The following is a 12,754-nucleotide window of genomic DNA, read 5'->3' as shown; positions in this document are numbered from 1 at the left end:
TACCTTACTACCTTTGAACCTGGTTTTATGTTGGACATCAAATGGATCATTTATGTGCAACACTTTTAGAATCTTGTCTGGCTGAAACTTGACCTTGAGGGTGTGATAATGGTTTTCAAAACACATTCTATCTATTTTCTACAGAGAAAAATACTGTAATCTTTTACTTCAATCATTTCAATCTTTCAAAATACAGGCAACATTCTGCCCCTTTACATGAAACACAATTCCAAAATTTTCACCCTGTTTTAGGTGTCACCATCTTTTCTGTTTCTTGATGTTTTTTAATTGTTTCTTGAAGAAATTATGTTTGGGCCAATGGGGCTTATGCTACAAGGCTAAAGCATCATGAAGTGATGCTTCAGCTAGAAATTTATTTCAGGAAATAATTGCATGAGTAGTTAATGATGATTAATGATTAGTTGTTTGAGGTACATTGACATGTGTCGTGACAAGACTGATGGAAATAGCAGGTTAATATGTAGAAGCAAAAGTAGGAAATTTCAGTGTTTATTATCTGTCTCAATCAATCCAGCAAAAAGAGGCATAACAAGCACCAAGACTGAATGGCTGTCAGCCCCAAATTATTACCTCTAATCTGTTGACGTGGATGGACGTTTTGCTGCTGGTTGAAACCGTAGTATGCAGATATTGTACTAGCAACTTGTTTAGCACATAGGAAGTTACTTTGAATGTTTTTCAGAATCAGTTTCACATCAAATTGTCCAACCCATGTATTATATCTATAGAGAGGTTTTTGGCTTTGTTGAAATACTGATGTCAATTAAACTGATTAACATGTTTCACACCACATACATAATGGATCTAGGATCTGTTTGTACAGTCTGACAGTGTTGTTCATACCCATAAACAGTTCTTAAAACAATGTTTGGATCATCTTTAGAGGATACAGTTTGAAAACTGTGTTCTTCAAAGAACCAAAGTCGACTGCAATATTGAGTCCCAAATGATTCTACAAATCAAACGCGCTATGCAAACCAATATAGTCCCCTGCGACCTGAATGCTATCGTTGGGGCAGATGAGTTGGAGGTTGCACTCTCTTTCAATTACCTCAGCAGCTATTTAGCACTGTCTCGCTGCAGGCAGCATGCTGAGCCTCTGCTATCTGTCTGTCTGTCCGTCCGTCTATAATAGAGCCTTGTCACACTGTGTAACAGCACCTTTACTGTTAGACTGAGTGACATTATCAACCTGAAAAGATTATTAAAGATGGCAGTAGGCCTTTATTCTAAAATAATACATTTTAGCTTTGAGTTAAAATTTAAAGCAAACATTTCTACAATTTCCGCCAAGCAAAATGATTCTTACATCAGCAGTGGCTGCAAATTTCTGCTGAAACCATCCTATCCAGCTTCAACCTCACAATGCAGGGCCCGATTGCCTCCTTCTTTCACTTGCATAATAATATCTCTTTGACAACTATTATCTTAAAACCATAATGTTCAAATTGTTGAATGATGATCTCTGGAATTTACAGAGTGGAGACAAAATGGGATAGTCCTCAATCTTGTCTCAAGAGTCTCTTTGTGAAGCCATGTCCATTGCTCACATGCCAGCCAGTGTTGTCTTTCCATCTAACATCTGTTGTGGCTACAAACCTGATTATCCTGCAGACGGAGAAATATGGAGCCAGTGGGAATGACAGTGGAAGCTGTCTGGAGGAAGGCTAAATGACCTGCTAAACCTTATCCTGTGGTGCACTGCTGATGATGACAGATGAGCATCCTGGCACAGATGTGTATAAAATTAAATAAGTGACAACTTAAGGACAAAGGATCGAGGAAAAGAAGAGTGCACAAGTTCAACATCACCAGAAAGCAGTTGAGCCAATAAGCCATAAAAGGACGGCCTGACCACATTGTCCTGCTGCAGCCTGCAGGGAGCAGGTCCACTCAGACATATATGAACAGAAAGCAGAGAACGCAGGGAGGTACTTAGGAACTAAACAAATAACACATTGTCACTGTGGCGCTGTCAGCTCCTGTTAAAGCTGATGAGGAAGTGGACAAATGGTCTTTGGCTCTCAGTGCTGCTAAGCCAAGACTGCAGTCTGACCTTGGACCTCAGCCATGCCTTGCCTTTCCCAAAGATGGTTTCTAAACGTGTTGGGCAGTTGGAGGAGATAAGGACAGATACAAGGATTAAATAAAAACTCACTGTAGACAATTGTCTTTTTAAAACAATTGCAACTCTTTTTTTGTTAGTAGTTATAATTCCAGAATTTCAAACCTGATAACTAGAAAATGAGTTGCACAAAGGCCAAAACTACTCTTAATTTACAATTTTTCTCAATAAATTTCATGTTCATATTTCTATAGAATGTTAAAGACGGTGTCTAAAAAATGGTGATGAACGTTTGTCTTGAGAAAAAGCTAAACTTCCCTAATGTTTTCCTAAAACATGGCACTGTGGCTCCCATAATGAAAGAGCTACCATCTGATAGAAACAGGCAGCTGGGTACTAAGGGACGGGTGCATCACATGAACTGGTGAGTTATCCATCTTTCTGAGACAAGCTGATGAGGACTTCAACATAACAGGAAAACTTCTAGACTTCCACACATAAACAGTCAGACTACAGGCACAGATTCATTCACATCTGGCTGTTCAGTGGATGATAGAATGAAACAACAGCAGAGTAGAGCTGAATGAGTAGAATTATCACTTGTTGTCCACTGTTGTCCACTTGTTGTCCATTGGCCCCTGCTGGAGAACAGAGTGGACCATCCACTTATCTGTAATGAAATTCACATGGGAGGATGTCAAGGAGACAACTGTATCATTCACCAGCTGGTCCTCTTTCTAAAGCAACTCAAGTTTGATCATCGAAGCAATAGAAGAGATAATTGAATTAATTACAGAATTATTATTACTTAATTTTAATCCCAGGAAATCCAAGTTGAACATGGAGACACAGTTCATCACAGTGATGTTAGATGGCGCAGGTGAGGATCTGAACCCAGTGTGAGGATGTTGGACAGGTTATGGAAAATCTTTCCAGCTACAGCAGCCTCAAACCAGCAGCAAGCAGGCAAATAAACACATAGCATTACCTGCCACACTGTGGGCTCCTGCTGGGAGAACCAGTTGCCTCCAAGACCACACAACAGACATTTGTGCACAAACTTGTGCACACCTGGATACACTGTGTTACATTAGCTGACTGAATATCATATGTGTGGATGTTCAGCCTAGTGGAAACATCCAGACCAGGAATGGTTTGTGAGTTGTTGGTTCAAATCCCAGAGGATAGAACCTCTGAATTAGACATTAACTCCTTTGTAGACTGAGTGTGAAACCAGCCAGAAACACATTTCCTGGCAAAAATCCCACAGTGGAAAAGAGTTTTCAGACAAATTTCTGACAACAAGAGGTTGGTGCGGTCTCTAAACCAGGGACATCTCTACAGGCAGTATCTTCTGAACTAAAGAAAAACCTCAACACATAACCATTGGTGCCCCACATTCACATAGAAACAATGTTTAGGAGACTCTAGAAAGTTTTTTTTAAACGAATTCCTGAATGGAAATTTCTCCCTGTCGTATTCATCTGAACAATGAAAATTCGTCTTTTGTGAAAACACTGACATTTTAGCCCAGCTTCTACCCTGACCTATAACCCCGAACATGTCACAAATAACAGAGGTGGATTACATGTTTGTCTTATAGTTGATTAGCTTTATAATTCAATGTGACACTGAGAAGAAGTTTCTGTCATCACTACTTACAAAGACTTCACTTGTAATTTGTTGGGCTCCCTCTGGTTTCTTTTTCTTGTGTTTTTTAAGGTGATACTAAAGAGAGCTGAGGGGAAAATGGGTTTTGTGAAGTATGGTTCTAGTTCTCCCATGGGCCCACCACCCGTGAGAGGGGCCAAAGGGGTCGGGTGCATTGTGTGATGGGTGGCGGCAGAGGGAGGGGACCCTGGCGGTCCGATCCTCGGTTGCAGAAGCTGGCTCTTGGGACGTGGAAGGTCACCTCTCTGGTGGGGAAGGAGCCGGAGCTAGTGTGTGAGGTCGAGAGGTTCCAGCTAGAAATAGTCGGTCTCACCTCGACGCATGGCTCTGGTTCTGGAACCAGCCTCCTTGAGAGGGGCTGGACATACTTCCACTCTGGAGTTGCCCAAGGTGAGAGGCGTCGGGCAGGAGTGGGCATACTTGTTGCTCCCCATCTCGGCGCCTGTACGTTAGGGTTTACTCCGGTGAACGAGAGGGTAGCCTCCCTCCGCCTACGGGTGGGGGGACGGGTCCTGACTGTAGTTTGTGCTTACGGGCCGAACGACGGTTCAGATTACCCACCCTTTTTGGAGTCCTTAGAGGGGGTACTGGAGAGTGCTCCTCCTGGGGACTCCCTTGTTCTGCTGGGGGACTTCAATGCTCACGTGGGCAATGACAGTGAGACCTGGAGGGGCGTGGTTGGGAGGAACGGCCCCCCCGATCTGAACTCGAGTGGTGTTCTGTTGCTGGACTTCTGTGCTCGTCATGGATTGTCCATAACGAACACCATGTTCAGGCATAAGGGTGTCCATATGTGCACTTGGCACCAGGACACCGTAGGCCGCAGTTCGATGATCGACTTTGTCATTGTTTCATCGGATCTGCGGCCATATGTCTTGGACACTCGGGTGAAGAGAGGTGAGGAGCTGTCCACTGACCACTACCTGGTGGTGAGTTGGCTCCGGTGGTGGGGGAAGAAGCCGGTCAGACCTAGCAGGCCCAAACGTGTTGTGAGGGTCTGCTGGGAACGTCTGGCGGAATCCCCTGTGAGACGGAGCTTTAACTCCCATCTCCGGCAAAACTTCGAACACGTCCCGGGGGAGGTGGGGGACATGGAGTCTGAGTGGACCATGTTCCGTGCCTCCATTGTCGAGGCGGCCAATCGGAGCTGTGGCCGCAAGGTTGTCGGTGCCTGTCGCGGCGGCAACCCGTTGGTGGACACCTTCGGTGAGGGATGCCGTCAGGCTGAAGAAGGAGTCCTACCGGGCCTCTTTGGCCTGTGGGACTCCGGAAGCAGCTGATGGGTACCGGCAGGCGAAGTGGCATGCAGCTCTGGTGGTTGCTGAGGCAAAAACCCGGGCGTGGGAGGAGTTTGGAGAGGCCATGGAGAAAGACTTCCGTACGGCTTCGAGGCGATTCTGGTCCACCATCCGGCGTCTCGGGGGGGGGGGGGGGGGGGGGGGGGAGCAGTACGGCACCAACACTGTTTATAGTGGGGATGGTGTGCTGCTGACCTCTACTCGGGACGTTGTGGGCCGGTGGGCAGAGTACTTCGAAGACCTCCTCAATCCCACCAACATGCCTTCCATTGAAGAAGCTGAGCTTGGGGACTCTGGGTTGGGCTCTCCAATCTCTGGGGACGAGGTCGCCGAGGTGGTTAAAAAGCTCCTCAGTGGCAAGGCTCCGGGGGTGGATGAGATCCGCAAGGAGTTCCTTAAGGCTCTGGATGTTGTAGGGTTGTGTTGGCTGATGCGACTCTGCAATATTGCATGGACATCGGGGGCAGTTCCCCTGGATTGGCAGACTGGGGTGGTGGTCCCCCTGTTCAAAAAGGGGGACCGGAGGGTGTGCTCTAATTATAGAGGGGTCACACTCTTAAGCCTCACTGGCAAGGTCTATTCAGGGGTCCTGGAGAGGAGGGTCCGTCGGATAGTCGAACCTCGGATTCAGGAAGAGCAGTGTGGTTTTCGTCCTGGTCGTGGAACACTGGACCAGCTCTACGCCCTCGGCAGGTTCCTGGAGGGTGCATGGGAGTTCGCCCAACCAGTCTACATGTGTTTTGTGGACTTGGAGAAGGTGGTACCGGGGTACCGGGCCGTCAGGTCCCTGTATGACCGGTGTCAGAGTCTGGTCCGCATTGCCGGCAGTAAGTCAGGCTCGTTTCCGGTGACAGTTGGACTCCGCCAGGGCTGCCCTTTGTCACGATTCTGTTCATCACTTTCATGGACAGAATTTCTAGGCACAGCCAAGGTGTTGAGGGGATCCGATTTGGTGGCCTTAGGATCCCATCTCTGCTTTTTGCAGACGATGTGGTCCTACTGGCTTCATCAGGTCATGATCTGCAGCTCTCGCTAGAGTGGTTTGCAGCCGAGTGTGAAGCGGCCGGGATGGTGATCAGTGCCTCCAAATCCGAGGCCATGGTCTTGAGCCAGAAAAGGGTAGAGTGCCTTCTCCGGGTCAGGGGGGGTGTCCTGCCCCAAGTGGAGGAGTTCAAGTATCTCGGGATCTTGTTCACGAATGGGGGAAGAAGGGAGTGGGAGATCGACAGGTGAATTGGCGCAGCGTCTGCCGTCAAGCGGGCGCTGTACCGGTCCGTCGTGGTGAAGAGAGAGCTGAGCCAAAAAGCGAAGCTCTCGGTTTACCGATCGATCTACGTTCCCACCCTCATCTATGGTCATGAGCTTTGGGTCATGACCGAAAGAACGAGATCGCGGATTCAAGCGGCCGAAATGGGTTTTCTCCGTAGGGTGTCTGGGCTCTCCATTAGAGATAGGGTGAGAAGCTCAGTCATCCGGGAGGGACTCAAAGTAGAGCCGCTGCTCCTTCACATCGAGAGGAGCCAGTTGAGGTGGCTCGGGCATCTGGTCAGGATGCCTCCTGGACGCCTCCCTGGTGAGGTGTTCCGGGCACGTCCCACCGGGAGGAGGCCCCGGGGAAGACCCAGGTCACGCTGGAGGGACTATGTCTCTCGGCTGGCCTGGGAACGCCTCGGGATTCCCCTGGAAGAGCTAGAGGAAGTGGCCGGGGAGAGGGAAGTCTGGGCCTCCCTTCTGAAGCCGCTACCCCCGCGACCCAACCCCGGATAAGCGGAAGAAGATGGATGGATGGATGGATGGATGGATGGTTCTAGTTGCTGAATAATGCCCGCTGTTATTTTTATCTCTACAGCTGCAGCACAGCCCCCATGATGAGAAGACACTGTTCTGTGTGCAAATAGAAAAATGAACCAGGAACATGTTCAGTATTACAGAACAATGATGAAATAGGGCAAAGCCTGAGTATCATTTCAGTTTACCATACTAGAGCTGGGCGTCTCTAGTCTTTGCGGTTATTAAAGTTTGTTAGTCATTAAAACATGTACAAATCCAGGTTTCCCTGAGAAAACTAAGTCAGGTGGTCAGGGCACAGAGGCGGTCCACCATGTTTTTGTATTAAAAAATGTCAGGCTGACAGAGAATGTAAAAATATTACTGGTTAATAATGGAAGACACTGTTGACAATATTTAAACACAATCACAGAGTTTTAAAAGCAACAAATCAAAAAAATACAATTAAAATAAATAATTTTTTGCACTTCTGTTAAATCCCAATCAAGACATCAGCGAGTGGATCTTCAAACACAATGTAATGCTGATTACAGTTAGAGCTGGCCCAAGGCATAAATAAACTAAGAAGCAGTTGAAGGCCCCAGACATTCAGGGCCCCATACAGGACATTTTTAACACAGACTGAGCTAGAATTTTAACATTTATATTCCAGCTGAAGATGTTTTTATCCTAACATGCTTTTCCTTAAGAGTATTCTGAATAGTATTGTCTTTGTGTTTAAATATCTGTATCATTTGAATTTCTCTCTAGATATTTGATCATGTTTTGTTTCTTTTTTTCTGTGAAGCACTTATCTGTGAAAAAGTTCTTCTAGAAGGCCCTGGTTTTATTTTCCAGTCTGTTGTGCTGTCAGTGTTCCTGCAGAGCAAAAAGATCCACCCAGGTATTTATTTCTAGATTCCAGCGTTCACACAGCAGTAGTTTTAGCCTTCAGGCTGTCAGACTCATTTACAAAAGCTAAATCTCATCACATAAGCTCTCCCTTCTCCTGCAGTACTCCCTCCCGCCATATGTTTCAGTGTATTCCACAGATGTGCAGATGGAGCCCAGTCTCATGACTGAAAATATTCATATGAACTGAATTCTGTGATTTGTCTCTGATCTTTTTTTTGCCATTAGATCACAATCACTGAAACGGTGTTGTTCCTGGTCCAGTACACATCCAAAGAGTTTGATCGCTCAGAGAAGACAGTGGCAACTGGCGACTGTTGTTACCTGAACCCGTTGGTGCGCAGAACCTTCCGGTTCCTCGGTGAGGCTCTAATTTTTTCAGAGTAAATGAAATCAACCTCTCCAGCTTTTTTCTAGTGACGCTGACCAATCAAAGCTGCACTCCCAACATTCACACACTCATACCCCAGTCTGTAGACAACATAGGATTAGTCTGGAGGTAACTGGGACCAATCCCACAACTTTCCAGTTAAAATTACTCTTCCCAATGAAACACTGGCTCCCCAAATACAATGGGAATGTTTTCAAAGGAATCACTGTCCAACTAATTTATTTTACCTGAGTTAAATTTACTGGAAAAGTTTTATAGCCCATGCTCAGATCCAAACATCTATAAACTGTTCACAATCTGAAGAGACATTGCAAATGTCTTTTGTAACACTGGGCACTTTAACCTGAACGGTTTTCCTCTTGACTTTTGGTATCTCTACTTTACAAGGCTAGTAATATTTCCTGGCTGGCTGGCTATATTTTGCCTTTACCTGTAAAGAATAAAATAAAACATTATCTAGCATGTTGTTAGGCCTGTCACGATAGCAAATTTTGCTGAACGATTAATTGTCTCAAAAAATTATTGCGATAAGCAATAATATTGTTTGAAGACCTTTTTACACTGATTTAATGAAAATGATGTAATAATGCATGCGATTTCCTGCCAAAGATAGATACACTTTATTTTCAAAATAATATTTAACACTGGAAATGAACAAAACAACCAAAAACAAAGATAAAATGGATTCTCAGTCTCCATTAACAAAAAATGTACTTGATAAAAACTAAAAAACATAAAGCCAAAGTGGAAATAAATACTGCATTCAACCTAAAGAGTGCAGATTATGAAGTCTGTGTACTATATTGCCCTTCAGTAATAATTAGATTTAAATAGAGAAGATGGGCACATCGACTACCTGATGCAATAGTTCACACTACACGATTTTTTGCTGCTATTTTTCACCTTACAACAATCTTAGCACGTTGGTCTTTCTAAGATTGTGTGGTGTGTTACGGTAGATCGTCGTTGCCGCTCCGATCCAAATCAGGGATTTTCCCCGACTGGGAGCTTAACGCAGCCTTTTGAATGCAAGTACACCTCGCTGACGGAAAGGTCCGTCCCCGCCCCTTTCTGTTTGCTGCAGCGAGGTCCTTCTCTTTGAATGTCACAGGTAGCCAATCAGAAAGCGCGGATTCCCTCCGCACTTTCTGAGGGGAAATTACGTCGGGGAATCCCAAACAGCTGACACGGCGCAACCCGAAGTCCAGCGGACATTGGAGATGATATGTGGAAACAACATTAATGTTTATTCAACATGCAAAGAATATAGAAATGACAAGAGGAGGAGTTGGAGCAAAATTGCTACTGCAGTTGATAAACCCGGTAACTTTTCTGCTGTTCTTCGTTAACGTGACGTAAATAAGTTATAATGATTTTCATTCAGTCAGGACTTTACGCTGACACTAGCCACATGCATTGCAGGTAGATTGTAGTAAAGCATTGATTAATGCCTGGTTTTAAAATTAGTTCACTGGACTTGTAGCCATTATTCTGTGCCCATTGTTGGACACCACACGGCAGGACCGAACCCGATCGAACCGTTATACCTAGGATTTCTGTCGGCTAATGTGTGGTCTGTCAGGTTTTGAAAATGGGCCGACAATCGGCCGACAGCTCTAAGATCGTGTGGTGTGCCCTGGGCACACCACACGATCAACAATGATCAACAATGATCACAACAACGATCAACAATGATCAACAATGATCTCTTCACTGAGGAAATGAGGAAGGGAGGAGTCAGTGGAGAGCACCGGAGTTGAGCCTTTTTTTCATTCAGTGTCATTAACAGAAAGAGAAAAAGGCCGGAAGAGACGATAATGCCGATAATTGAAATGACGCCGATAGTTTTAATTTATCGTATGATTAATTGATTTATCGTTTATCGCGACAGGCCTACATGTTGTATTTGTCGTTATCTGCTGCTTTTCGGGGGTCAGGTCCAGGGTAACGATGTGTCCTTCATGAACAATCACATTCTTTCCACGGCTCTTTACCCTGAACCAAGGACTGGAGCCTCAGTGAAAGTCGTCCTTTAGTTTTTACAACTTTGCTTGCTTATAATGTTTTGCACACGTCAATAGTTATTATTATTTACTATTGAATTTAACATAATATTCATTTAATCTGCGAAAAAATGCATTACAATAAAGGGTTTATGTTTTATAGAAATATATATTCAGCTCCTCCTCTGAAATTCTAAGACGTTCCCACACTCTTTAAACAGATATGTTAATATCAACACAAATTGCGCCAAAACTCAATACAGTGATGTGTATGTAAAGGCGACACAGTTTGTGTTAAATTCAACACAGTTATTGTGTTAAGAGTATTTAACACAATAATTGTGTTCCCTTACCACAGTTATTGTGTTAAATAATTTTAACACATCAGTTGTGATAAACTATTTGCATGGTAAATATGTTGAATGTTTGGATTAAAGAAGTGGAGCTCAGGCGATGACTACCTCCAGCTGTCATTGGATGGCAGGTGGGTTGCCATTAGGCAACACAGAGACAGAAAACCATCCACTCAAAGCGAAGGCAATTTTAGAGCAACAATTAACAGTCATGTTTTTGCATTGTGTGAGGAAGCTGGAGTACCAAAGAGAACCTACACATGCACTGGAACATGCAGCTTCATGCAAAGATTTGAACCAAAGATCTTCTTGCTGCAAGGTTAAAGTGCCTCTGTAGCCACACAGACAAAAAAACTAGCTTGAGTTAAATCTGGTGAAAGCATTTTTTTTTATTCATGTCTTTTGGATCTTGAGGCTATTAATTAAAGTAACAAACAAAAAATAAACAAATAAACAACAAGCAGCTGCTTCAATTGACTGTTTTTCCTGTGGAAAGTTCCACAACTGCAGACATCCACAGAGAAATGTGATTGGTCAACAGTTTAAAACATATTCTGTGTCCAGTTTTTTTAAAAAACTAAAACAACACATAATATGTAGAAAACAACACAAGATGTGTTTACTTGATGATAGCACAGAAAATGTGTTGATAAACAGCACATTTCAGAGTGGAGGCAACATTCAAATGGCCATATCTTTGTCATTTTTTTTCTTTTCTTTTCTATGTGTTTGGCATTATTAGAAAGCTTAGAATACACACTTTCTGAATCTGTATCAAAATGTTTCCAGGGACACTTGCTCCTTGTTTTGTCATGGTCAGTCACAGTTTATCCAGTCTGGGATCCAGTTTCAACAATGATCTCTTCTGGTCTCCCAAAACGTCTGTTCCTTGTGAATGCACAGTCACCTCATCTCGTCTCCGTGTGGACAGGGCTTCAGCAGTACCAGAACTTCCTACTTAATAACTCATACCACATCGGCCCCCGCCCAGCCCCCTTTGTTAAAAGCCACCACACTTAAAAAAAAGTTTGCTCAGCTACTGACTAATGATAAACTTTCAGTTTCTCACATAATCTTTTTTTGAATTGGTAAAATAGGGTAAATAAATAAATGTGATATTGGCTGAAGAGAAAATGTGTAAATGAAGTTTTGCACCTGATGTTGCTGTGAATGTCGGAAAGCAGTGTTGCCACTGGCAAAGGATGTGTTATGGAATATATTTTTGTGCTTTAATTAGAATGCACCATTCTGAAATATGTTTGATCTTTGAAGAAAATCAAGCATGATCCAATCATTAATTAGAAAATGACTATTGACTATTGCTGCTATATATACACTTTAAAATCTCTATTTTTCTTGGAAATATTATGATGTATTTAATTAAAGAGAAATTAAGCCAGAATTAATTACTAGAATAATGTGTAATATTGCTGGAGTGATAATCAATCCACTTAACCTTTGACTCATTGTTTCTAATGGGCTTAAGGCATATCCAGCATTCAACCATAATTTTTGAAATTGTTTCTGTATGACCAACAAGATATTATTTTATAGGTGATTCTGAGAGAACAAATTGTTGGTTAATTCCATCATTTTTAGCAATGTTGCTAAAAAATTATGCTTTTTAAAAACATAATACTTATTTTAAGATATATAACATTTGATCACATAGCACATTCATGGATAACAATCACAGAGGTTTAATGAAAACAAAATCTAAAAACATAATAACTAAAAGAACATGAAGACTAAAACTAAATCATAAAAAATGTCTGAATAAGTAGTCTTCTGCTGCCCTCAAAATGAATCAACACAATGTAAAGACAAGAAAACAGTTTTAGAACTTCTCTCTGGCTGCCTGATCAGATGATCAAACTTGACAAAAATAGAAAGACAGACAGATAACCACTAGAGATACACAGTGAAATGATCAAATCTATTAAATCTACCAATATAACAAGTAATGACTATGAATACAACAATGAGGAATTTAAAGTGAGAGAATTGATTCTTTAACTCTCAGCTGCTCAGCACTCTGGGAACCTACAGAGGGCCCCTGCCAGGTAGCCAATGCTGAGACTTTAAAACTGGCTTAATGTGAGTTTGCTTTCTGGTCCCCATCAGAAAATGTCCAAAATATATCAATGAAGGATGTTAGTCCTTTACTCCTGCCCTTAGGACCATTACTGCGTGTCCTCCTTTTTTTCAGCTCAAACTCTACTGATGAAACAAAATAGTTTTATAATTATAATTATTATTTAAAGCAGCTCTTT

At 43.1% G+C, this 12,754-nt stretch overlaps 1 protein-coding gene across 4 annotated transcripts in view; it reads left to right on the top strand.

Annotated features, from left to right (window-relative positions):
• The window catches only part of plppr5b (phospholipid phosphatase related 5b), a 68,617-nt gene that overhangs the window by 18,434 nt on the left and 37,429 nt on the right, over positions 1–12,754 (top strand). For 3 of the 4 annotated variants that reach the window (XM_032551081.1, XM_032551078.1, XM_032551079.1), the window contains one exon: positions 7,963–8,095. The exons of the other annotated variant lie outside the window; for it this stretch is intronic. In XM_032551081.1, coding sequence (XP_032406972.1) covers positions 7,963–8,095 — 133 coding nt within the window. The remainder of the gene's footprint in view (positions 1–7,962; positions 8,096–12,754) is intronic. 4 annotated transcript variants of the gene reach the window in all.

The sequence above is a fragment of the Xiphophorus hellerii genome, chromosome 21, assembly GCF_003331165.1.
Source record: "Xiphophorus hellerii strain 12219 chromosome 21, Xiphophorus_hellerii-4.1, whole genome shotgun sequence".
NCBI lineage: Eukaryota > Metazoa > Chordata > Actinopteri > Cyprinodontiformes > Poeciliidae > Xiphophorus > Xiphophorus hellerii.
This window is presented reverse-complemented; position numbering and strand designations above follow the sequence as displayed.